At 40.9% G+C, this 26,853-nt stretch overlaps 2 protein-coding genes across 12 annotated transcripts in view; one reads left to right on the top strand and one right to left on the bottom strand.

The window, feature by feature from the left end:
• The window catches only part of SLC26A8 (solute carrier family 26 member 8), a 138,534-nt gene extending 120,193 nt beyond the window's left edge, over positions 1-18,341 (bottom strand). For 8 of the 10 annotated variants that reach the window (XM_033917322.1, XM_033917331.1, XM_033917325.1 and 5 more), the window contains exons 1-3: positions 17,636-17,938; positions 12,337-12,500; positions 3,845-3,984 (exon numbers count right to left, since the gene is read on the bottom strand). In XM_033917322.1, the coding sequence (XP_033773213.1) occupies positions 3,845-3,984; positions 12,337-12,500; positions 17,636-17,680 (349 nt within the window). In that variant the 5' untranslated portion in view covers positions 17,681-17,938. Of the gene's footprint in view, positions 1-3,844; positions 3,985-12,336; positions 12,501-17,635; positions 17,939-18,128 lie in introns of those variants that run through there. The other 2 variants (XM_033917323.1, XM_033917330.1) reach the window with 2 other exon arrangements.
• Positions 18,342-18,408: 67 nt separating this feature from the next.
• Positions 18,409-26,853, top strand: part of MAPK14 (mitogen-activated protein kinase 14) — an 82,525-nt gene continuing 74,080 nt past the window's right edge. The window contains exon 1 of one of the 2 annotated variants that reach the window (XM_033917336.1): positions 18,409-18,647. In XM_033917336.1, coding sequence (XP_033773227.1) covers positions 18,532-18,647 — 116 coding nt within the window. In that variant the 5' untranslated portion in view covers positions 18,409-18,531. The remainder of the gene's footprint in view (positions 18,648-26,853) is intronic. The other variant, XM_033917335.1, reaches the window with a different exon arrangement.

Genomic DNA, 26,853 nt, shown 5'->3' with positions numbered 1-26,853 from the left:
GCCGGACCGGCAGAAAATTATGAGGACCAGCAGTTGAAGAACACTGTTCTAAGGATCTAGGCAACTTGTAGTCTGTATGAGAAGAGAATTCCAGCCAGGACTGTGAAATGATATATCAACCATTAAAAGGTTGTATAGCAGATTAATGTAAACTCCTAGAAAAGATAGAGTTAGATACTCAAAATGCCTTACTTATAAAATGTGAGAAGAGGGCAGATTGATACTTTGGTCCCAGTGGGCTTTTTATTGTTTTATTTACTGTCTTTCTGAAGGAATTAACTCAAGGTGGTTTACAGCAAGAATAAGCCAAACATAGGCAATAGACAATTATAGCATACAAGTGACAATACAAAGTATGCTATAGTTGCTACGTAACAATGTCAACACAATACACAATAAAAAAAATATAGATAGCATAAAGGTGTAAGCAAAAATGGAACATATAGATAAATAAGAAAGAGTAACAGCAGTTAGAAAATAAGGGGCCTAATTTAAAGAAAGGTAGCATTGTCACATGACACAATTTTATTTGGCATATCTATGAGAGCTAAATGTCAAATATCTGCTAATAATAACAAGCTTTTATTTTATTTTATTTTTTTTTAATTTTTATTTATAAATTTTCCATTCTTACAATATTTGATTCATATATAATATTATCAATTATTACATATCAAAATTTTATCATTAATAATTCATATTATTTAAAATATAATATGATAAAGATTATACAATAACATATAGAATATAAATCCCTTCCCCTTTTTATATAATATGTTTCCATTAATTAATCAATTCCCACCCCATTCATATATAATTTTTATCATTGTGCTAAGAAACTAATCATTAGAATAATTTGTCAATGGTTGCCAAATTTTCTTGAAATTAGGAAGATTTCCCTGTTGTAACGCTATTATTTTTTCCATTTTATAAATATGACAGACAGAATTCCACCAGAACGTATAATTTAATTTGGTATAATCTTTCCAATTTTGAGTAATTTGTTGCATGGCGACTCCTGTTAATATTAGTAATAGCTTATTATTGTTTGCTGAAATCGGACTCTTAGTTCTCATTGCAGTGCCAAATAATATAGTGTCATATGAGAGTCCTACATGATTTTCTAGTAACTTATTAATTTGGGGCCAAATTGAATTCCAAAATGCGTTTACACAGGGACAGAAAAAGATTAAATGATCTAACGTCCCAATTTCCAATTTACAATGCCAGCATCTATTAGATCTAGTACTATCTATTTTTTGCAGGCGCGTTGGGGTCCAGAACACTCTATGTAATAAAAACAACCATGTTTGATTCATAGATGCTGACCTTGTAGATCTTAATCTCCAGGACCAAAATCGTGGCCATTGAGATTCAGAAATTGTCTGACCAATCTCAATACTCCAAATATCCCTAAGACCTGTTTTCTTTTTTTTATTTAAAAATCCGTATAACAAGCTTTTATTGATATTAACAGGAGTTGCCATCCAACAAATAACACATAATTGGAAGGACTGTAAAAGACTGAATTATTGTTTTTGGTGGTCTTCAGTTTGTCATGTGTATAAAATGGAAAGAGCGTTGGCTGTTCAAAAAGGTTATTATAATAAATTTAAGGATGTGTGGGGACCTTTATTAAATTATAGTAATGAATAAGTTACACTTTTCCCAATCTTTTTTTTTTTTATTTCTTTATTCTTTTTCAAAGCAACAAAACAAAAAAGAAGAGTTCCAACCTAAACTGCAGTAAAAAACAACCAAGAGCAAACAAGACAAAACTGCAGATCTGTACAAGACGCAGGCAAAATTTATTTGTGACAAAAAATTATATGCAAACCCTTTTACCAATCAGGGGACCCGACACGGTCCGTGTTTCAGACAAACCTTCGTCAGGGGTCCATGGTAAAAATAAAAATAGAGGGAAAAAAACAAAAAGTCACAAAGAAACTGTATAGTGGCAGCGAAGTATGAGCGACATCAAGATCCGTCACTATAAAAAGAACAACATGAAATACTATCATATAACACTTGAACATCATACATTATATTCTTAATATGTAAATTAATTAAAAACCCTCCCCCCTCCCATCTTTCTATACAATCATTAAAACTATCATATTCCTTCAAAATTTCAATTTCGCTACATCTTATCTTCCAATCCCCCCCTATATATATTATCAAAGAAAAATGATGCCTATTCACTACAAAAATCAACCATCGGTCTCCATATCTTTAAAAAATTTTTATAATTTCCTTTCTGTATTGCAATTGCTCTTTCCATCTTGTAAATATGACACAGGGAATTCCACCAAAATGTATAATTGAGATTACTATAATTTTTCTAGTTGTTAGTAATATGTTGCATAGCAACACCTGTCTTTATCATCAAAAGCTTATTGTTATGTGCTAATTGACTTTTTTTCCTCATAGACATACCGAACAGAACAGTATCATATGATATTTCCACATGATTTTCCAATAAGCAATTTATTTGAGACCAAATTGAATTCCAAAAATTCCTAATGCAGGGGCAATAAAAAATTAGATGATCCAATGTCCCCACTTCTAGATTACAGTGCAAGCATCTATTAGATTAACTTTTCCCAATCTTAATACACATGTGGATTTGAGGGGGGGGGATTTCTTGTTTTTCCATTAAGAATATATAGATGATTGTCGTAAGATATTATTTTCATGTGGTATATATTAGTTGTATATGAATTTGGGAGGGGGGTGGGGGTTAAATCTTCTTGGTGTATGATATTGAAAATTTTTCAAGTGATGTTGTATTATATTTGGTTGATATTTATTGTATACTTGATGTAAGTTTAAAAATGAATAAAGAAATTATAAAAAAAAAAAAAAAAAAAGAAAGGTAGTTGAATATTATCTCAGCTAGGATAGGAATAGATAAGCATTATGGGCCTGATTCTCAAAACCGTGGCATAAGTTAGGTAGTGGTAGGTGCCTTACCGCCATCTATCTTAATTGACCGTGTTATTGAAAACAAATTAAAAAGTAATTTTTTTAAAAATGGAGACATCTGCAAGAGCCTACAAAGAACACCATCCAAGTTCTGTCTATAAAGGAGCTTACTAGCACATATGTTAAAAGTAGGCATGGTTTGCACTGGAAGTGGACTTAGGTGTCGATAGGCACCTCTGTAGACACAATTCTTGTCACAGGAAGGTGCCGTAAATGTAGGCCTCTAAAACCATGGCCTACATTTTCAGTGTCTACTTTTGACATGGCCTTAATTTTGTAAATGGCGCCACTTTTGTAGGCAGTCACCAATAACTGCACTGTTTGCAGAATCTGGCCCTATAAGTCAGAATTTAGTAGTTGTGCAAATAGAGGTCATTACATCCGAACAGTTTCTGAGAAACACCGTTCATATTGTGGCCAAAGTTTGCCATTTGTTCTTCATTTTCTTCTCACAATATACTGCCCCGTGAATAGAGCTGATATCTCAATTTCCTCATTACTAGTAGCGAGTGAGAATTAAGAGCCAGAAGGGGGAGGTATGGTATATTTGTTTCCGCTAGCACAGACATTACTTCCTCATTTCCCACACACCAAACAAACACAAGCTGAGGACTTGAACATATGTATGTCTTGCTTCCCAGAATAACAAAGACTAATAGGGTCCCATGTGACAGCAGCAGGTAGGAAGGTACATATATATGTGGTATAAAGCTTCCAAAGGCTTCCAGAATAGATTGGGAAGCATTCCTATATGGACTCCATTGGGCCGATGTAATCCAGTTGCTCATGTTGCTTAGCCTTGCAGAAAATAAATTACATACAGGCTATTAGAGTTGTCTTTTTTTGTTTGTTTGCTTACCTTGTGGAATTTGTACAACCCCTGTATTTATGCCAGAAAATAAATCCCCAAGCAACCAGCTTTTAATCTGATATCTTCTAATCCAGTATAAGAAAGGGAATGCCTTATAAAGACCATCTAAAAATCTCCTCTGAGGAAACCTGGAAGAAACAAGAAATATTTTTTGAGTAGTGTTTAAACTGTTAATGTTAAAAATTTAGTCTTTGCACTACAAATGTCAGACCTTGTTCATACCTTGACAATCTAATAGCAGATGAAATCCCCCTGTCTTTTTCAGAATCAGAAAATATTTGCAATTTGAAAAATATCAGATCAATATTCAACCAAGGGTGGTCAGTAGGTTTTTGAATACCAGTGGCCACCACATAATTGTAGAATTAGTTTAAGAAGGCAAGAGTTTAAGAAATCATCCCAGCACTTGGGAAAATAATATTCCAGAACAGTGATGAATGCCAGAATAGCAGCATATAATTTTCAAATGACCTACTTCACTTATACTTTCATATATTGACTATTATAATATTGTTTAAAGAGGCATTTCTTCCATTCATTCTGTCAACAAATTTGGTTACAATGTAATGCAAAGAAGCATAATCATGTCACTCCTATCTTTATTCAATTACATTGGCTCCCAGTTAAATACTGCATATGTTTTAAAGACTTATGCTTTGAAATGGTCAGCTCATTATCATTTTTAATTTGCCATTTATTAAGGTTTTTTTTATTTTGTAAAGAAGGTTTCATATGATTGCACTCACGGGAAACACTATTTTAAGATACCATCTAGGATATATTTCTTTTCTTATTAAAATTGACGTTTAGGGCTCCTTTTACTAAGCTGCGATAGCGTTTTTAGCGCACGCAGAGTTTTAGCATGCGCTAAACCCGCGTTACATGGCTAGAACTAATGCCAGCTCAATGCTGGTGTTAGGGTCTAGTGTGCGCGGCAATTAAGCACGCGCTAAAACCGCTATCACCGCTTAGTAAAAGGAGCCCTTAATATGGAGCTTTTGTTCCCCTTTTGGTTTTACAATTCTAGATGTTGTTTAGCTCCTTTTCTTTTTTTGAATTTATTGAATACATTAAGGTAAAACTGAAAAAAAAAAAAGAAATAACTGAAAAATCAAAGTTGTTAAAATCATTAGCACAAAATTCCTAAAATCAAAATCACTATTATACATAGTCCACAGAGAGGGAAGAGGAGTCAAGGATAACTTCCATGGAAAATGGATATACAAAAGAAGAAGAGCAGAAACTGCTGCAATCCACTGTATATTCAAGACCCTAACTACATTCCTTCACTAAGGGCTGCCACAGAAAGAACAGTTACTTACCATAACAGGTGTTATCCAGGGACAGCAGGCAGATATTCTCACATGTGGTGATGTCATCCACGGAACCCCGGTTCGAACAGCTGCTAAAGTGCTCTTGCACTTTTTTTTTTTTAATTCTTTATTCATTTTTTTTTTTTTAATTTCTTTATTCATTTTTTCATATTACAACAAGTGTATCAGAAAAATACATATAATCTTATAAACACACACTTGATTTTCCTTCATGAATACTTTAAGTACAATATATCATATTTTTTTTTTCTTTATTCATTTTTTAATCTTTCATCAAGTGTACAAAAATTATAACAACAATTAACAAATCACTTGAAAATCTTATCATATTGTTCTTTACATAAATAAGAAATCCCTCCCTCCCCATCCCTCCCACCCTGTTACTATTCTTACACCTACCTTCTTGCACTTTAAGAACTTTAGAAAGTTCACGACTGACCACACCGCGCATGCACGAGTGCCTTCCCGCCCGACATAGGCATGCAGCTCTTCAGTTCAGATAGCCAGCTAAGAAGCCAACCAGGGGAGGTGGGTGGGTTGTGAGAATATCTGCCTGCTGTCCCTGGATAACACCTGTTACGGTAAGTAACAGTGCTTTATCCCAGGACAAGCAAGCAGCATATTCTCACTTGTGGGTGACCTCCAAGCTAACCAAAAATGGGATGGTGGGAGAGTTGGCCATTAAGAAAATAAATTTTGTAATACTGCTTGGCCAAAATGGTCATCCCATCTGGAATACGATTCCAGACAGTAATGAGAAGTGAAGGTATGAACCGAGGACCTAGTAGCAGCTTTTCATATTTCATCTATAGGAGTAGAACGTAGGAAAGCTACTGAAGCTGCCATGGATCTAACTTTGTGGGCTGTGACATGACCCTTCAGTAGCAGCCCAGTCTGAGCATAACAAAACAAGATGTAAGCAACCAACCAGTTGGAAATTGTCCTCTTGGAAACAGGATGTCCCAACTTGTTAGAATCAAAGGAGACAAAAAGTTATAGAGAAGATCTGTGCAATTTAATCCGTTGCAAACAATAGGCTAATCCTTGTGTGCAGTCCAGAGTATGAACAGCAGTTTTTCCAGAATGAGAATGAGGCTTGGGAAAAAATACTGGAAGAATAATGGATTGATTGAGACGAAACTCAGTGACAACTTTAGGTAAGAACTTCAGATGGGTGCGGAGTACCACTTTATCATGATGAAATACTGTAAATAGTGAATCCGCTACCAAGGCTTGAAGTTCACTTACTCTGTGAGCAGGCGTTAGAGAAATGAGGAAAACTACTTTCCAAGTGAGGTATTTAAGATGAGCCGTAGACATTGGTTCAAATGGAGGCTTCATCAGTTTAGCAAGTACCACATTGAGATCCCAAACTACTGGAGGTGGTTTGAGAGATGTTTTAACATTGAGTAGTCCTTTCATAAATTTGGAAACCACAGGATGAGCAGAAAGAGGTTTTCCATTCAGTGGTTGATGAAAAGCCGTAATGAACTGAGATGGACTCTAACAGATGTGGATAAATGAAAAACATAATCTAAAATCGAGGACAAGGAGGTGCATTGTGGCTCCTCATGATGAAGAATGCACCAAGCAGAAAACCGAGTCCATTTCTGAGTATAACATTGTCTTGTGGCTAGTTTTCTGTCTATGATAGGCTGAAAGAACAGTTCAGATGAAGTCAGCCCGAACGATACCAAGCTGTCAGGTGTAAAGACTACAGGTTGGGATGAAGAAGAGAACCTTGACTGTGTGTAAGAAGAGAAGGAAAAATCGGCAGAAGAAATGGCTTCTTGCTGCTGAGTTGAAGTAGAAGGGAGAACCATGATTGTCTGGGCCACCGAGGAGCTATCAGAATCATGGTGGCAGATTCATGTTTGAGTTTGACAAGCATCATGAGAATAAGTGGAAATGGAGGAAACGCATAGAGGAACTTATTCATCCAGTCCAGGAGAAAAGCATCTGCCTCCAGGCGATGAGGCGAGTATAGTCTTGAACAGAACTGGTGTAGTTTGTTGTTGTGGGGAGACGCAAAAAGATCTACCTGAGGAATCCCCCATTGAGAAAAAATTTGATGAAGAGTTGGTGAATTGAGCATCCATTCGTGAGGTTGGAGGATGAGGCTTAGTTTGTCCGCCAGAGAATTTTTCTCTCCTTTAATGTAAACAGCCTTCAGAAAAATGTTGTGAAGAATTGCCCATTTCCAGATATTTTGGGCTTCTTGGCAAAGGAGAAGAGATCCTGTTCCTCCCTGCTTGTTCACGTAGTACATGGTTACTTGATCGTCGGTACGAATGAGAATTACCTGATCTTGAAGATGCTGAAAAGCCCTATGAGCATTGAAAATCGCTTTTGAGTTCCAATAGATTTATGTGATCATGACGATCTGTGGTGGACCAATGACCTTGAGTACGGAGAACATCTAGGTGAGCTCCCCATGCGTAAGTTGACGAATCTATAGTGAAAACCTTCTGATGAGGTGTTTGAAACAGCAAACCTTTGGAAAGATTGGAAGAGAGCATCCACCACTGAAGAGATTGCCCTAGAGAAGATGTTACTATAATGTGCTGGGAAAGCGGATCTAGAGCCTGCGACCACTGAGAAGCCAGTGACCACTGAAGGATCCGGAGGTAAAGTCTGGCAAAAGGAATCACGTGAACTGTAGAGGCCATGTGACCTACAAGGACCATCAAGTGTCTCGCTGAGAGTGAGTTAGGAGAGCAACTTAATGGCAAAGCTGTATCAAAGCATCTTTACATTGTTGAGGAAGAAACACCCTGAGTTGAACAGTATCTATGAGAGCTCCGATAAACTGAAGAGTCTGAGAAGGCTGCAACTGAGATTTGGGAAAGTTGATTTTGAATCCCAAATTTTGCAGGAACAATATAGTCTGTTGTGTCGCTACAGTAACACCTTGAGATGAAGGATCTTTGATGAGCCAATCGTCTAGATAGGGAAAGACTTGGAAACCATGAGTTCTCAAGGCTGCGGCCACCACCACCAGGAACTTGGTGAAAACTCTGGGAAATGATGCGAGACCGAAGAGCAGAACCTTGTATTGGTAATGATGATTTTCCACCCGAAATCTGAGAAACTTGCGAGAGGCTGAGTGAATGGGAATGTGAGTATAAGCTTCCTTGAGATCCAGAGAACATAATCAATCATTGTGATCCAGTAGTGGGTACAGAGACAGAATCCAAAATTTCTTTTTAACAAGAAATTTGCTGAGAGCTCTGAGGTCCAATATCGGGCGAAGACCTCCCGTCTTCTTTGGAATGAGGAAATACCGGAAATAAAACCCTGTGTTTTTCTGGTCCAAAGGAACAGTCTCCCAGAAGAGGTGGTGGAGACAGAGACTGTGTCTGAATTCAAGAGGGCCTGAGATAGGCACGTGGGATCTATCAGAGAGAGAAAGAGAAAATGGTTATTATGGATAGGTATACTAGATGGGCCATTTGGCCTTTATCTGCCATCATGTTTCTATGATAGCATTGAGAATGAGCAAAAATTTGACTTCCTGGAGAAAAAGAGAGGACTGCAGAGGATTGAAAGGAAACTCTCTTGGAGGATGATCTGGAGGAACGTCAAGGAAATGAAGAGAATAACCTTCTTGAATGATATTGAGAACCCAGAGATCAGAGGTGATTAACTGCCAACGAGCATGGTAATGTGTTAGATGACCTCCAATAGGGAGAGGGAGAGGCAGAGGCAGAGTTATGTTGATTGAGATTATGCTCTCGAGTAGTCGGTCAAAAAGGTTGATTGGACTTAGGAGCAGCAGAAGTCTGAAGCTTTTGAGGGCGCTGTGGACACTGATTTTTCCGCTGTGGCCTGGAAAGAGGAGTAGACTTTGGTGTATAACGCCTCTGTTAAAGGTTGTAAACTTAAAAAATACTATCAGCACCTTTTGTCATATCAGGCAACTTTATGGGGTAAGAATTTGGAACATCTGATAATGTCCTCTAATGCCTATGAAGAATTTAGGAGAAATCTAAAAACACATTTGTTCTCCAAATACTTGGGTAATTAATTTGCATACACGTGGATATTAAAATTTCAGTAACTTGTTTTATACCGCAGGACCGTGAAGTTCTATGCGGTTAACAAAAATTTACTAAAAAGATATACAATTGAATAGAATCAAGATTAAATTATCTGGTCATTTAATCTTGATTCTATTCAACTGAATAAGCTGATTGTTACGGTATGTTATGAAAGACTTGGAGGCAGAGGTCTTAGATTTAGGTCTGAGCAGTCAGTTAAAAGACTTTTCATGCTCTGAAAGTTTTTTAGTTGCATTATGAATAGTATCTCCAAAAAGCTAATTTCCAAGGCAGGGAATATTAGCCAAGCAATCCTGGAGGTTAACGTCCATATCCACTATCCTTAGCCATGCCAGCCTCCTCACGGCCACATACTTTGAAGAAACTCTAGAAGACAGTTCAAAGGCATTGTATGCTGATTGTATTGAGTTGCCTGAATATTGATGCTGTATTGCTGCTGCCTGAGTTGAGTGAGAGAATTGAACAGGTGTTGGAACTCTGACTTCTTATGAGAAGGAAGATACTTGAAATAATTTGGCATCTATTTTACCAAATATTTGAGATAACAGGTAAAATAAAAATTATAATTGACGACTCTATTAGCCAGTATGGAATTCTGGTATAGACGTCTCCCAAATCTGTCCATTGTTCGACCTTCTCGGCCTGGGGGAACTGTGGCATAGACTTTAGAAGGAGCAGATTTTTTGAGAGTGGATTCTACTAGGAATAATTGATGTGAAAATTGAGGCCAATTGAAACCAGGAATGGGAATGATTTTGTATTGAGAGTCCAGTTTCTGCAAAAATTTAGTATAAGAAAATTCCTCCGTAGAAATAAGATGACTAGCTTGAGATGGTGGAGGAGGAAGGTCAGGATCCATAGCTGGAAGTATATCTGGCTCTGACCAATCTGGAGGAGAATGAGGGTCCTGCATTGGAAAAGAGCAAACAGTACATGGAGCCCAAGTTATCTCTGGAGATGTCGCTACAGGATTTGGACATTTAGGTTGTTGAACACAGGCTAAACATTGCTGGCTTTCTAATACTGGAGGAGGATGGGAAGAAGCCTGAAGCAAAGAAGCACTATCCTGCAAGAATTTCTAAAGAAGTGTGAAAAAAATAGAGATAGCCTGCATGGAGTCTGAGCTCTGAGTAGAAGGTTCAGGCTGGAGAATAGGCAGACAGAAACATTTAGAGGTTCCTGAGAGAAAAAAGTAGGAGTGCTCTTATTAGGTTTTACACTGGTACCTGCAGGAGCCATAAGTTGAGAAGTTAAATCAGGAGAGGACCGTAAGTCCAAGAATGGACACACGGGAGCCTGCACCTTTTGTTATTTGCTGAACTGGAAAGAAGGGAAGGGTTGAATCTCAGTAGAATAGGCTGAGTTTCAACTATAAAAATGATGATCTTACCCCAATTACTATATATTTTTTAGTGCTTCCCATTGCCATACCAGAGCGGTTTCTTCTGTCAACTGTCATCCAAAGTGTTTGCATACATTCGGAGGAAGAAGCCCCCAGGGTCTGCTGTGCGGTATTGTATTAGACTAAATTAGATGGGGGAATGGGGATACCAAATTTTTACCTGTACTATAAGGCAGCGCTCTTACAGGAAATAGTAATGTAGTTAACTTATGAGAACCGCCCATGTATACATATTGAGCAGACGTTTATCCCACACATTTCCCTTTGGAAATTGCCTTGGGCTCCAGTGGAGCAGTTATGGGCAGCGATGAAGCTCCCCAACCCATTTTTAAAGGCCATGTTCAATGTTTGGTATACAATTCGGAAACAAATGTTCCTGAAACGCCTATACTTTTCCCAAATAGCTATAGCTTCATTGAAAGCTTTTTCCCCAGGGAGAGAGAAAGTAGTTAACCACTGTTGCATTAAAGCAGGCTTAAGTACCTTGGGACAACTTTGGGAGGAGACACAAATGCTTCCCTTTGATGTTTTACAAGAACAGTACAGGTTAGAGGTGCAAGACTCCTTTCCCTATATGCGCCTACATACCTTTTTATATAAACAGGGTTTGTTTGAGTTCTCCTTAGGGGAAACATTGCTGGAATAGGCTTTGTGGGTTGGGTCCTGGAGGGGAGGTGTTTCTCAGGTGTATCGAGCTTAGTTACAAAGAGATTCTCCATGAGACCTCTATAAAGCACGATGGGAGCAGGATCTGGAGACCAGGCGGGTGTTACCTAGTTGGGAATCAATCTACAAAGGCCTATTTAAGCTGATATTATCCATGAATTATATAGAAACTGGGTATAAAATGTACTATAGATCAGGGGACCCAACCTCCAGTCCGTGGCCCACTAGCGGGCCGTGGCCGTCTGAAAGCCGAGCCGCGAGAGATCCTCCATCCCTCAGCAGAACCATGCTGACCTCTGTTCTGAAAAGCAGCAGCAGCGGCAGCACTTAACAGGCTGCATTGCTGCCTTCCCTCTGCTACCGCATCACTGATGACATCATTAGTGATGCGGCAGCAGAGGGAAGGCCCTGGTGGGGAAAGCAGCAAAGCAGCCTCTTTAGTGTTGCTGCTGTTGCTGCTTTTCAGAACGGAGGTTAGCGGGGCCTCGCGGTTGGAGGGTCATCGGGGTTCTGCTACATGTGGGGGATGGGTGGGAGAAATGGAAAGGTGCGCAGGGGGATTGGCTGGCGGGGTTGTCTGGGTTCTGCTGCATGTGGGGGGTGGGAGAGAGAGATGGAAAGGTGCTGTGCAGGGAGAAGGGTTGGCAGGGTCATCGGGGTTCTGCTGCACGTGAGGGATGGGAGGGAGAGATGGAAAGATGCGCAGGGGGATGGGTTGGTGGGGGTCAGCGGGGTTCTTCTGCTTGCGTGTCACTGTCTTCCATCATCCCCAGATGCGTTCGTGTCTTGCTCTTTACAATGGTCAGCAGCTCCTGACATTCAGGCTAAAGGTCTTCTCTTTCTTCTTCTTCCTTAACTGCCTTGGGTACAAGGTTTAGGAGTGAAAAATGCACCACATCAGGTTCACCCACCCTACTGCAGACTGTGGAATTTCTGTTTAATTTAAAAAATTAGATTATAAGCAAATGGTTCAAGTGCTTGCCTATCAGTGAAGCATTTTTGACCACTGTACCTTACCTGAAATATGATTTTAGTGTAGTTTTGATGGTCTTTTGTAAAGGAGGACTTCTTGGATGTGCTCTCTCAAACTTCTCTTCGCTGTACACTTCTCTATTCACTTTGTACAGAATTGGCTTTACTGCAGAGCTCTCAGGGCTTTGCTCCATGATGTTACACTGATCCTTCACACAAACACATGATCAATATTAGCTTCTAGGAGATCATTATCATATTTATTATATTAATCTAATATACAGGCAATCCCCAAGTTACAGACGCTCAACTTAAGTATGATTTGTACTTAAGAACGCGGTTGCGGCTTCATTTGATTTCACTGAGCAGTATTTCCAGTGGCATAGACTCCTACACTTCTCCTGTTACAGATTCAGGAATGATGCATGGACACATTAATAACAGTGTGTAGTTGCGCATGCTGTACCTTAGAGGGAACACTGGTAAGGACAGTTGGTCCTTTTATCAGCTGGGAGCAGAGGTAAGCAGCAAGAATCTTAAAATCTACAAGTTCTGAGTTACATATAAATCTGATTTAAGAACAGTTTTAAAAACGTAACTTGTTCTTAACCTGGGGACAGTCTGTAATGGATTTCTTAAAGATTTCCACAAATAACAAAATATGCAGAAAAAAATTATGGCAGATGTAGGTTTACCCAACAAGGAGATTTACTGAAAATCATGATAAACTCTAGACACCCAGCCTAGAACAATAAGCCTATATCATTAGGCTGAAAAGCACAGTTACTTACCGTAACAGGTGTTATCCAGGGACAGCAGGCAGATATTCTCACATGTGTGTGATGTCATTCATGGAGCCCCAGTACAGACAGCTTTAAAAGTGCATCGCCACTTTAAGAACTTGAGAGTTTGCGAGCTGTCTGCATCGCGCATATGTAAGTGCCTTCCTGCCCGACACCGCTCGCAGCTCCTCATTTCCTTAAGCAAGCTAAGAAGCCAACCAGGGGAGGTAGGTTGGTTGTGAGACTATCTGCCTGCTGTCCCTGGATATCACCTGTATGGTAAGTAACTGTGCTTTATCCCAGGACAAGCAGGAAGCATATTCTCACATGTGGGACTCCCTAGCTTACTAGAATAGGACGGAAGGAGAGTTGGCCATTAGGAAAATACATTTTGCAAAACTGCTTGGCTGAAGTGACCATCCCGCCTGGAATAGGATTCCAGACAGTAATGTGATGTAAATGTATGAACTGAGAACCAAGTAACAGCGAGAAAGACCACTTTCCAAGTAAGGTACTTGAGATGAGCCGTAGACATTGGTTCAAAAGGAGCCAGCTGAGTGACTAAGTTCAACTTTTGCAAAGATGCCGAGGTGAGGGGACAAAGCCATAGATTTAAATAAATGAAGAACCATAGGATCTTCCCAAGGTTCAAAGCCTCTGAGGCAGGGCTGCCCAAGTCCGGTCCTCGAGATCTACTGGCAGGCCAGGTTTTCAGGATATCCACAATGAATATGCATGAGAGAGATTTGCTTGCACTGCCTTCTTGGTATGCAAATCTCTCTCTCATGCATATTCACTGTGGATATCCTGGTCTGCTAGTAGATCTCGAGGACCGGACTTGGGCAGCCCTGCTCTGAGGGATCCGAAGATCTGGCATACGGCCCTGGATCCACAGGCTCAGGAAGCATAGTGCTGGGAAACAAGGGGTCCACAAGCTGGTCAATATCATCAACAGTATCCCCCAGGCCGGGGTCAGCCAGCCCCTGAACAGCAGCTGTGAAGAGGCTATATCTAAAGAAGTAACGCCAGACAAAAACAAGTCTGCAGTGGAGTGGGAATGTGCACAAGAAGAACAGCTGCTCTGAAACACATTTCACAGATATTTCATGAAATCCTGTGGTAAATCCTGTGGATACTGGGGCAGAGAGTCACCATTAAATGACTGCACCTTACATTTCTTGGGCTGCGGAAGGTCCGTGTTCTGTTGTGCGGAATCCTCAGCCCTGGTAAGCCATGAATAGAGAGAAGGCCGCCTCAATGGGCTAGCTGAACGTCTTGTCCCCTGCTCAGTCAGGGAAGAGGCTAAGCTTTGTGCCACCGCTGCCTCTTCCAGCCGTGCCACACAGTACAAGGATGCTCCTGAGGCACTAAATTTGCGCAACCATGTTAAGAATTCACAATAGGAGAGCCCAAGGACTCCATCCCAACAAGTTTTGAGGCAAAGATTGTAGTTTTGGAAGTGCAGGGAGCTTTTGAAAAAAGATAGTTAAAAATCCAAGACTGCCACCGTTAAGAAATTTGAGCCAAAATCACGATATTTTCCCTATATAGCAAGTCACAAAAACACAAATTTTAGGATTTTTCAGGTAGGGGAACATAGGGAGATGTGCAGAAACCTTCAAAACTGCCAAATTCAGACACCCCCCTCCACCTCACAGGCTGTGACAGTCTTACTCACTGTGACCTGTGCTGGAAATGTACTGCAGCCTGCCTCAGCCCTCTTAAAGTAGCTGGAATCTGAGAACCACTGCCTCATGCTGGGAATGTCTCTTCAGTCAGAAACAGTGTCTGACCGTGCCTCCACTCTTGCAGACCGACAGACATACTCAGGAAAGGGCAGAGGCAAAAAACTGCAGCCAGCATCCTGCGAGACACCGCTAAGTCTCCTATGCCTAACAGCCTGCACTCAAACCAATGTTCGGCAGTGGGAGAAAAAAAGTGGGGACCGCCCCAAGCTCCTAAGAAACCAATGCAGGCTGGCTAACAGATACCCTCTGGGATTGGCCTGTCAGCTGCAGATTGAAGTCTGTGTGTTCTCAACACAGGCAGAGCTTAAAAATCGCTCCAAGCACAAAGAAATCCTAAAAAGGGGACGAAAACACCGAATAAAATAAGAAACAAGGGAGAGCAGAACAGAAGCACTCCTTCAGGCACACGTGCATAAGGGAAAAATTACAGATGGTGCTAGAGCACCCAGTGAAGTAGAGCAGAGTCACAGAAAAAAGTCCAGAGTGGATTCCTTCTGCATATGACATGTAGGGGTGTTTCCTTATTTGCACCTGAAGGTTAGGCCTCTCTGACATCATCAAGCCTGAACCATTGTTTGCAAAAAATCATTCCAGCCTAAATCTAGCAAGAAGAGAAAGAAGAATACATCTTTGCTGTTTCTGCCTGATGCATTCTGGGTATGTACCAGAACTGTATTCTAGTCAAGGACATCCAGCTATACCTACATGCTCTGCCTATTTGATTCTTGGGGGAGTTATGACTCATGTGCTTCTTATCTAATGAAGGCGCCTCTGTTTCATGGCCTAAGTGAGACTCTATACAGAAAGGCTATTCATCTAAGTTCTGTTTCTGGATTGGTCTGGAGAGGTCATCTGACGAGATCCAAGTGAAATGTGCTGATTATTAATTTTAGTCTATGCTGGGATGTGAGTGAACTTGCATCTTATCATAGGTTTCTCTGTGTATCTTCTATAATAATTAAGACCTGAAAGTTACCTCTTGTGACTCTCTGCCTGAGAGGGAGAGAACCAGACTTTAAACAGATCTGGATTCCATCACATAAAGGAAACCTTTGCTGCCAACCTAATTTACAGCTGGACCAGTGGCTGACGAACTCTTGTCCTGTACCGAGGGGATTCTATCTTTCGTGCTGAGAAGAATAATTCTGTCTCCCGGGCTAAGGCCTAATTGGATGGTGAAAGTAAGAAACTCATCTATCTTTTCAGCTGGGTTAGAGAGGGAATTCTATTGTCTATAGGACAAGGATTTGTAAAGCTACTCTTGGTAATAACTGTAACAGTTTGCTGCTAATTAGGAATTATTATTATAAGGAATTATTTAGAGTATAAGAATTAGTTTTACTTATTTATCTAGCAAGTGTGTTGTAATAATTATGTACTGAGTTTCATAAATGTATTCAGATATTTTGTGAACAATAATTAGTTATTGCTGCTGGCTTATGAATTATATTTTTTTATTTTCATAATAAAAGTATTTCATAATGCCTGGGTCTCTGCGTCGTGTAAGTAAGTAAAGCTAGCTGAACCTGGATGAGATATTATGGTCTTCCCTAGAAAACGAATAGGCATGTATTTGTTTATGTAACTGATTAGTTCACCATAAATCTTACTAAAGGCACACGGTCATTGGGCGATAACCCACATGTCTAGAATGTCTCACCTATTGCACTGAAAAAAGGGATTGTGTTGTGACTCACAGTGTTGCCAGGTCTGCAGTTTTCTCGCCCAGTTGGGCTGCTTTCCAAAGTTGGTTGTGGGAAATTTTGAGCAATTGTGTTTTTTTGGTCTGGTTTCTCATTTTAAGTCTACAATGTCAGTAAGTCCTAGGGAAGAAACAGCTATTTTACAAGGGGTCCTTTATTTATTGGTATTTATATACCGCCTATCAAGGTTATCAAAGCAGTTTTACAATCGGGTACTCAAGCATTTTCCCTATGTATCTGGGTGGGCTCACAATCTTATCTTTACTTGCCAGATCCTGCAGGGTGAAAGCAGATGTGAGATCTGTGGTACTTTCTGTGCTCATAGAAAACTATCAGAGATCTGAACCTTTTTAGGGCTCCAGAATGATTGCAGGAACCATTTGATTCCTGAATTCTACATCCAATGTACATGTCCTGATCTTAAATTTGTTATAAACTGCAGTGAAACCTAGCAGAAAATTGAAGTATAGAAAAATGTATGGCATGGGCACCTATCTGCAGTTATTGTAGACTTATTTACTGTTGGGAATATGAAGAAATACATTGCTGCTTTTTAAAGGTAAATGGGCGGGATTTTAGAAAAGTATCTAGCAACCCTTCATACCGTCTTGTTGCCCAGCTCCTGATGAGACCTGTAGCATCAAGGGGGAATCTTGGAGCAAGAAGATGGAACCAGGACTATTGACCAAAATTGTGTCTACTCTACATAACAGTTCTCCTACTTGGGGAATTGGAATCAAGGTGAAATGCGTGGCAGGAGAGGAGTGAGAACAGACGGGTCTCAGTTCAGACAAGTTTGTGCCAACACTACCTGAGGACATTATCCTAGGGCTGTAAAGGTCTTGTGTTTTACTATCACTGGATGTGACTTGGCTTTTTCATTTACCTGAGTTGTACATAGCTTTTTCATTTACCTGAGTTGTACATAGAAGTCTATGTTTTATGAACTGTTGCCTATTGAGTTTGCCATAATAAAAACAAGTTTGGAGTTCATCTGCGTCTACCGATCCTTTTTTTTTTTTTTTTTTGCAAGGTGGAAGTGTTGGAAATACCCAGAGAAAAAAAGGGGGATTGCTTCCGGCCCCCGCCTGCGCCCAGCCCAACAACCTACCCTGTTTCGTATATCTTGATTCGGCCAGAAGAGCTCAGCCAGCATCCATGAGCGAGACCAAGGTTACAATAAATAAAATCACAACGTCTAGTAATAAATGCAAGAGCTGTCACTCCTCAAAGAAAGGGGCCGAAGTCCTTTTCTTGCAATAACTTTATCCAATCGCTTTTAGGCTTTGAAGCCAGTTCCACCTGCAAGAACTACAGGCGTCTCCCTCAAGCACTGAAGTCTCCTAAAGTTGACCACATAACCGCCACTTCCCGCGAGAAGAGAAAGACATTCGACCCAGGGTACACCCTCCACTCCAACTAAAACTGCCAGAGATCTCGCGAGATAAGCCTAAGCAGTTCCTTCGGGAGTGGAGGATGGCGTGACGTCACCCGGTCGTCAGTCGCGTTACTCAGCTCTAGCTGGAGGGGGGGGGAGGGAGAGAGAGGATGAGGAGAGTCGAGTTGAAGTACTAGTGTTTGAGCAAAGCTGCAGTCCTTATTACCTCGATTTCGGTTTGTCTTTCGTTGTTGTTTTTTTCTTTATCGCTGTCTCCCTCGGGTGTTTTCGGCGTCCGTGCGTGGGGAGCAGCGGCGACGACTACTGTCTTCACAGCAGCTTAGCGCGAAGACTGGAGCCAACGGAACTTTCTGGGCGCGAGACACCGCGCGCGTGCATAGAGTCCTCGCTCTGCAGGGAGCGCGAGAAGCCCGCGCGAGTGCAGGGAGTTGGGGGGAGGAGGAGGAGGGGGGGTTGTGCGTGCACGTACGTGACCCCCAGGTGGGGAGGGGGTGGGGGACTCTTACTGTTTTCTTCCTGGTTCCGGGGTCACCTCCCGTCTTGGGGAACCACCTGGAGAAGGGGGCAAAGGGGTGCCAGGCAACGGCACCGCCGGTAATTCCAGGAGGATGTCGCAAGAAAGGCCGACGTTTTATCGGCAGGACCTAAGCAAGACTATCTGGGAGGTGCCGCAAAGGTACCAGAACCTGTCTCCTGTGGGCTCGGGCGCCTACGGCTCTGTCTGGTGAGTAAAATAGCTTGGCTTCCTCGTTTAATGCCCGAAGCGAGGGGGAGGGTGCGGGCCGGTGCTCTCGGGGGTTGCACGCTTGCTGAGGAATCAAGACATAAGGAGACCGTGCAGCTGCTGCAGAGCAGGTCTTTCGGTTCTCTTCCTGCAACTCGGCATCTGAATGTTGTTGCTCTGTGCATGGCTCGGAAGACTTTTGCCTGGGGAAAAAAAAAAAAAATCACGGTCGTCCAGGGGCAATTGGTGAAGCTTCTCTGGAGGTATGCAGAAAATGGTACAGGATATTTAACAAAAGTTGTACCAGGTTTAAGGACTTAATATGTATAACTTAGAGCAGTGGTCCCCAACCCTGTCCTGGCCTGGGGGACCACCAGGCCAGTTGGGTTTTCAGGATCGCCCTAATGAATATGCATGAGAGCGATCTGCATATAATGGAGGTGCCAGGCATGCAAATCTGCTCCATGCATATTCATTAGGGCGATCCTGAAAACCCGACTGGCCTGTTGGTCCCCCCAGGGCAGGGTTGGGAACCACTGACTTAGAGAATAGAAAGGGTATAAGGGGGAGTGTGTGGCGCAGCGGTTAAAGCTCGGCCTCAGCACCCTGGGGTTGTGGGTTCAAACCCATGCTGCTCCTGGACAAGTCACTTAATTCCCCCCATTGCCCCAGGTACTTTAGTTAGATTGTGAGCCCACCCGGACAGACAGGGAAAAATACTTGAGTGCCTGAATAAATTCATGTAAACCGTTCCGAGCTCCCTTGGGAGAGCGGTATAGAAAATTGAATAAATAAATAAGGCTTAGGATATAATATGTCATATTTTAACGTGTCTATAAATGCATCAGAAGCAAACCGTTTGCAGAAAAATAAGTGATGATGATATGGGTCTCCAAGGGTCGACACTACTGGTGCCTATCAGAAGAAAATACATCTCCCCCCTTCCCCCAATACACACTTAATCATGAAGAGGTGATGGAAACAGTACAGTAAAAATGAAATAAATCATGCTAAATGTAAATGTTAACTTAACAGATGACAGCAGATAAAGATCTGTACAATCCATCTCTAGTCTGCCCAACAAGATAAACTCATAACGTTTGATGTGATGCTACATATGCTTGTCCTTCTCATGTTCGGGGCACAGACCCATAGAAGTCTGCCTGGCACTGGTTTTGCTTCTATATTACTACACTTCTCCCTCCGTATTCTCCGTGATAGGGGATTAACAGACCCGCAAATACAAAAAAACCGCAAATAACTTTTTCATATGTTATTCGCTGTTTTCTATTAAAAACCATCCTGAATATGGTGAAACCGTGAATAACATGGTGGGAGACCTGACCAGTTCCTGAAGGAGAGGCAAAGCACGGTGAAGAAAGTGCTGTGAATCAGCGATTTTCTCTGTAAACGCTTGAAATCAGCGATTTCTCAATGCAAGCTGATGTAAATTGGGGGGAGGAGCCAGCAAGCTAGAAACCGCAATTGCTGAAACCGCAAATACGGAGGGAGAAGTTTATGTTCCTATCTGATCTTCATTAAACTTGTTTCGTTTTATGCTTTCCATACAGGATTCCTTATATTTATCCCATGCATTTTTATTTATTTATTTTTAAAATTTCTTCCCCGCTTAACACCTAAGTGGGTTACAGTAGAAAACATACATATTCATGGCATTCTCGAATATCTTACTACATATACATCTCATCCAGATTTCCATATAATATATGCATCCTATCCTATTCTTCCACGGATAATAGCTAAAACTAGCATAATACTTCCACATATACTCGCTAAAATTATCAAATGCTAATTAAACTGTTCACCCTTAATGAAACGTAAAATATCATGTTATACCATTTTTATCTACTCCACCTCCCACAGGAGGGCATCCCAGGCATCTATCACTCTCTCTTAAAAAAAAAAAAAAGTACTTCCTTACTTTATTTATTAGTCGTTCCTACTTGTGAAAGAATGTTGAAGTAAATATATAAACTAGGATCTCTGTTGTTTTTGTTATTAGGATTTATTGACCACCTTTATGAAGAGATTCACCCAAGGCAGTGTTCAGCAAGTACTATTCAACATAACAATTTTGATAACAACATAACAGTAGTAAAAACATAACAGTAGTAAAAAGACTAAATACAAACTTAAATACGATGAATGGGGTAAACACAAAATCAGCAAATTGAAACTTAATGGTGCTACCATAAAATAGTTTGAAAAATATATTAACAGCACTGAAAAAAAGGTATAATACAATGCCAGCATAATATTTATGAAACACTTAATAAGCACACATCAGAACATTCAAATAGCATAGATATGACGCTAATGCTTTTCTACAATACAGCTTATTATATAGCCTAGGGGCCAGGTGCAGATATTAGATAGGGGCAAGATGGGTGGTACAGAGTCCACTCCATTGGGATAAACGAGAAGCTAAACTCAGGGCAAGTTGTTTATACAGTAAACAAGGTGTAAGGGACAGATTTAGTTAGTGTGTGTAGCAAACTAATCCTGGTGCAAAATGGAGTGTATATAATAATACTAACAGTTTATATACCACAGGACAGTGAAGTTCGATGCGGTTTACAATGAATAATAATGCATCAAATTGAGTAGAACTAACAAGTTAAAAACTAGTGACTAACAGCTCTAGATATCAGTTATTGTAGGGAGAGATTGTACTTCAGGAACAGATATGTTTTTAGGTGTCTCCTTAATTCCCCATAAATATTAGCAAGCATAAGTAATTGTTCCAGATCTTTACCCCATGATATGAGAAAAGATGTTGATGATGACTTTTAAATTTAACCGGTGGAGAAACAAAATTCAACCTATTTAAAAGGCTTGGGGGAAGAACCAGGCTTTCACCTGCTTCCTCTGGGAGTGAATTCCAGAGCATGGGGCTACTTCTGAGAAGGTTTGCTGGCAGGTATCACATTGTACAATTTCTTCTGATGACGGTACAAATAGTGATGCTCCTTGAGAGGACCTCAGAGGTCTCAAAGGTTTGTAAAGGGTTAGCTTGTTCTTTAAGTATTCTGGCCCATTTTGTTTGATGACCTTATTAATTAACCGTCTTTATGGAAGATATTCACCCAAAGCAGTGTACAGCAGGTTTCAGTTTAATGTAAAACTTACAATTTATGTTAACAGCTTAACAATAGTAAAATGATTAAATATAAACATAAATTCAATAAATGAAGTAAATTTGAAAACAGCAAATTGAAAACCAATAATAGGACTACCAAGAAAACAGTGTCAAAATATACACTTAACAGTACTGAATTAAAAAAAAAAAAAAAGATATTATGTTAGCAAAATACTAATGAAATACTGCATGACTAGTAAATCCACAGGCTACTTTTTTTTTTTTTTTGTCACTAAATTTGGAAGTTTTTCCATAGCCCTCCTCTGCAAGATCATCCTGCTTTGGAAATGGAACTTGTGTGACCTACGGCCCCCTGAGCTCATGTCCCACCCACTACTGCATCACAGCTAATTAGGAAAAGCAATGGATAGGACACAATTTTGGAGCCTCCACCTCCCTTGCACCATGTGCAGCTACACTACCTGTACATAGCCCACTAAGGTCCTGCTTCCCCTAGATTCCAAACATTTGCAGAAATAAGCTTCCCCCTCCCCTCCAGTAAATCCGCTTTGTTGTCCTAGATATGGCTACATCGTGTCGGGAGCCAGAAAATGACTAGGAAAGTGTTTGTGTGTGTATACCATATTTTTCACTCTGTAAGACGCACCTGACCATAAAACGCACCCACCTGTAGAGGAGGAAAAACCAAGAGAAAAAAAAAAAATTCTGAACCAAATGGTGTACCTTGTCCCCCCTCTGATGGTCTAGTGGTAGGCCGAGACAGGGTACAGGGCATGTCTAGTGGTGAGCACGTCTAATGGTAGGCACGTGTACTGGCAGCCAGCCCCCAGCCAGTCCCAAGCCTGCCAGGCCCCAGCCAGCCAGTCCCAAGCCAGCCAGCCAACCCCCAGACAGCCCCCAGCCAACCCTAAGCCAGAAGTTGATGCTAAATTAGTACTTGCAGTATCCAATGCTGTCTGAAATGAGGATTGCGAGGCAGTACCAGTGACCGCAGGAGGCCTCTCCTGTGACTGCCGACAACTGGAAGCAGACACAGGCTGCTTGTGATAGCCTTGCGCTGTTTTCACCGGAGCTGGCGAGTTAGGCCACGAAGCTGGTTTAGATTTCTTCCCGTTGGCCGCTTGTTCCATTTGAATTTTGTTTGACGGTAACTGTAGTGGCATCGTCGGGCTTTTCTCCCTTGGCAGTACCTTATCTGGGCCCTGAAGGGGAGGTGCCATGGATGATGTCTTTGTGGCCGGCGTGCTCTGTGCTGCTGAAACTCAGGGCGCTGATGTCTGGGCTGTCCGTTCAGTCATACAGTCTTCCACTTTGCCGACCCGCTACTGGAAATGTTCAAGGTCGCAGCCACTCCATCTAACTTCCCTTAAAGTTTCTACAATTTTGTGTCAATCAGCTACAATTCTAGGGCCGCTGTAACCTCAGCGGTGATCTCTGCCACCCACATGGATGCGATAGAGGGGCCCGTTGGGCTCAGGACAGCCACCATCTTATCCTCCACAGCTCAGCTCCACTCACTGTCCTTTCACACTGCCTTTGCAGCCATAAGTCGCTATAAAGGCTCAGTGGTATAATGCTGCAATGCGGAGTCCCCATGCTTCCCCATACTGCTAGATGAACTTTTTAGCCATCAAAATTGGGTTTATTCAGGCAGGTGGCAGGAGAGGCGATTTTCTGCATCCTCTCCTGATCATAGCATCACGTGACCCCCCCCCCCCCCCACCTTCTCCAATTATAGAAAAACAAAACCCCACATTAAGCAACTTCACGATTCTAATGACTGCTGAATTTGAAAACTGCCGGCATGCCTGCCTCGTGCACCGCTGTGTCGCGAGAGCAGTGGAACTGAGGCAGGAGCACGGAAAGCACGTTGGGGAGCCAGGATGCAAAAAACAAGGTACGGGGGATGGGGTTTTTTTGTTTTGTTTTTTAAATATTCACTCCTTAAGATGCACTCACTTTTCCACCCCCTTTTTGGGGGTGCAAAAAGTGCGTCTTATGGAGTAAAAAATACGGTATGTATGGATGTGTGTGTGTGTATATTGGATTGGAGGGTGGCCAATGTTACGCCGATTTTTAAAAAGGGCTCCAGGGGAGATCTGGGAAATTACAGACCGGTAAGCCTCACTTCAGTGCCGGGCAAAATGGTAGAAATGATTATAAAAAATAAAATTGTGGAACATGTAGACAAACATGATTTAATGAGACAGAGTCAGCATGGGTTCACCCGAGGGAGATCTTGCCTCACCAATTTGCTTGACTTCTTTGAAGGAGTGAATAAACATGTGGATAAACATGAGCCAGTTAATATAGTTTATCTAGATTTTCAGAAAGCTTTTGATAAAGTTCCTCACGAGAGGCTCCTGAGAAAATTAAAGTGTCATGGGATAGGTGGCAAAGTTCAGTTATGGATTAGGAATTGGTTATCGAATAGAAAACAGAGGGTAGGGTTAAATGGTCATTTTTCTCAATGGAGGAAAGAAAACAATGGAGTGCCGCAGGGGTCTGTACTGGGATGGTGCTATTTAACTTATATATAAATAATCTGGAAATTGGAACAACGAGTGAGGTGATTAAATTTGCAGATGACACTAAACTGTTCAAAGTTGTTAAAACGCATGCAGATTGTGAAAAATTGCAGGCGGACCTTAGGAAATTGGAAGCCTGGGCTTCCAAAAGGCAGATAAAATTTAATGTGGACAAATGCAAAGTGATGCACACTGGGAAGAATAACCTGAATCACAATTACCGGATGCTAGGGTCCACCTTAGGGATTAGCGCCCAAGAAAAGGATCTGGGTGTCATCGTAGACAATACAATGAAATGTCTGAGGCAGCGTTTCTCAATTAAAAATCAAGGCACAAAAATATATCACGAATAACTGAATTCGTGATTGGGGAAACCGCGAATCGGGAGGGGGAGTCGTATGTATGTATGTATATATATATATATATATATATATATATATATATATATACACACACGTTTATAAAGAAAAGTAGTGTAAGGGGATTAAAAGGAAAACAAAAGGTAAAATAGTGTTTAATAAAATAAGGAATGAGGAAAATAGTTCTTTGGCTCTAAGGACTCCTTTTACAAAGGTGCGCTAGCGGTTTTAGCATGTGCTAATTTTCCCCACGCGCTAGCTGCTACTGCCTCCTTTTAATCAGGCAGTCATTTTTTGGCTAGCGCGCACTAATCTTGCGTATGCGCTAAAAACACTAGCGCACCTTAGTAAAAGGAGCCCTAAATCTTGGACTCATATCTAATGTTTTTAAATATATTTCTATCCCTGTATGTAGTTGTTTCTATATTCTGACAAACTCTCTGAATGTGGCCAGTTTTCTCAACTCTCTTCTGATGTTAATTTGTAAAGTGAGTTGTTTAATAGTACTCTTCCTTGTGACGATATTGTGCTGTTCAGGAAATTGAGAGATTAAAATGATCTGTGAGAAATCTGACTGTAAAACATTGGGTGAATTGATTTAGTAACTTTTCATTGAACTGATTTTTTCAGAACTGTGAGTGGTTTGGATTAATGCTTCTTTTACAAACCTTATCCTGGAGAACCTGTAGTGAGTCAAATTTTCATGATATTCACAATGAATATTCATGAGAGAAATTAGTGATTTTGGGAACTGCTGATTTGAGACTAGGGGTGCTTTTGCTTAATGTAATATTGGCATATTATTTTTAGCTAAGAATTTTTAATTTATTACATCAAATCGCATGTGTTTTATCTGTTTACTAGTTATGCTGCTGTAGAAGAGTGTAAAGCTTGTCTTTTGAAGTTTCAATGTTTGGCTATTAATTCATTGGCCTATGTTAGTGCAACACTTTTTAACCAGGTCCTCAGACCACACTTGGCCAGTTAGGTTTTCAAGATATCCACCATATATAAGAGAGATTTGCATGCACTGCTTCCAAGCTGCCTGGGTGTGTCCTAAAATTTACAATCCATCGAAATAAGAGAGAAAATAATAGTAAGAGAGCTGATATAAAGTAGTTTAGTATGTTGTATTGTGTTGGTGCACGTAATTGCCTTGTTTGTTCATTGTAAATACCATCAATGACAAAGGTACTGGGGGTTGGAGATGGTGGGGGGAGTCAGCTGATGCAGCTGCATCAGAGCGACACAGTGAAAAAGTTCTTAAAGTGCCTTACTGTCCCTTTACTGTGCTGACATGGGTGTCTGTCCCTCCTCCCCAAGGATTTAAACTTCACTGCTCTGTCCCACTTTAGTCTTTCCAAATATCAGTGTCGCCAATGGGCTATGATCAGAACTTTGGTTATAAAGTCTGTCTGTGGTTCATGTTGTATCTGAAACCCTCAAAATCTGGTACAAAATAACTTTTTTTAAAGGAAGTAACTGCTGCAGCTTTAAGGAACCGTTTGGAGCTTATGTGGGGGAAATGAAGCAACACACCCTGTCCATTTTCCTGATAGTTGAGTAAGAGGCTGCTGAACTTTATTCATTCTCCCTCTCTTTTGATCATTTTGAAATTGTGCAATATAAGTACACCTATGGCTTGATGATGATCTCGTGTGCTCTGATGTGTTGTGTTCACTGAGGTTAAATATATGGGTGCAGTGTGCTTTCATACTTTGTGCTCTGACTTGTTGAGCATTCATTACACCACTTCTCATGGAACTCCACTGGTTTCCTGTAGAAAAACATATGGAATTCAAGCTATGCTGCCTAGCTTTCAAGTCATTGCAGGGAGACACACACCAAACAGCTTTCCCAGATTTACTGAATTACTAGGAAGATCTACCAATCGTCGTAATGCCTGATTTTATCATTCCCACCATGAAACACATAAAATGCAAGTCAATCCACTGCAAAACACTCAACTATCATAGCTAAACCTAGAACTCACTACCTGTAGAAATCTGGGCCATCCCAGAATATATTGTCTTCCGGAAAAGTCTGAAAACATGGCTCTTCAAAATCAAAATCCTAATCAAACACAAGAAAACCATCAAATAAATTAACTCAGTAGTCGGAAATCTCCTTAAGATCACTTGCTATCATACGTCACACGTCATCGCAGCTTTCTTTTAAACAGCCATTTCCCACAGAGG

The sequence above is a fragment of the Geotrypetes seraphini genome, chromosome 13, assembly GCF_902459505.1.
Source record: "Geotrypetes seraphini chromosome 13, aGeoSer1.1, whole genome shotgun sequence".
Lineage (NCBI taxonomy): Eukaryota > Metazoa > Chordata > Amphibia > Gymnophiona > Dermophiidae > Geotrypetes > Geotrypetes seraphini.
This window is presented reverse-complemented; position numbering and strand designations above follow the sequence as displayed.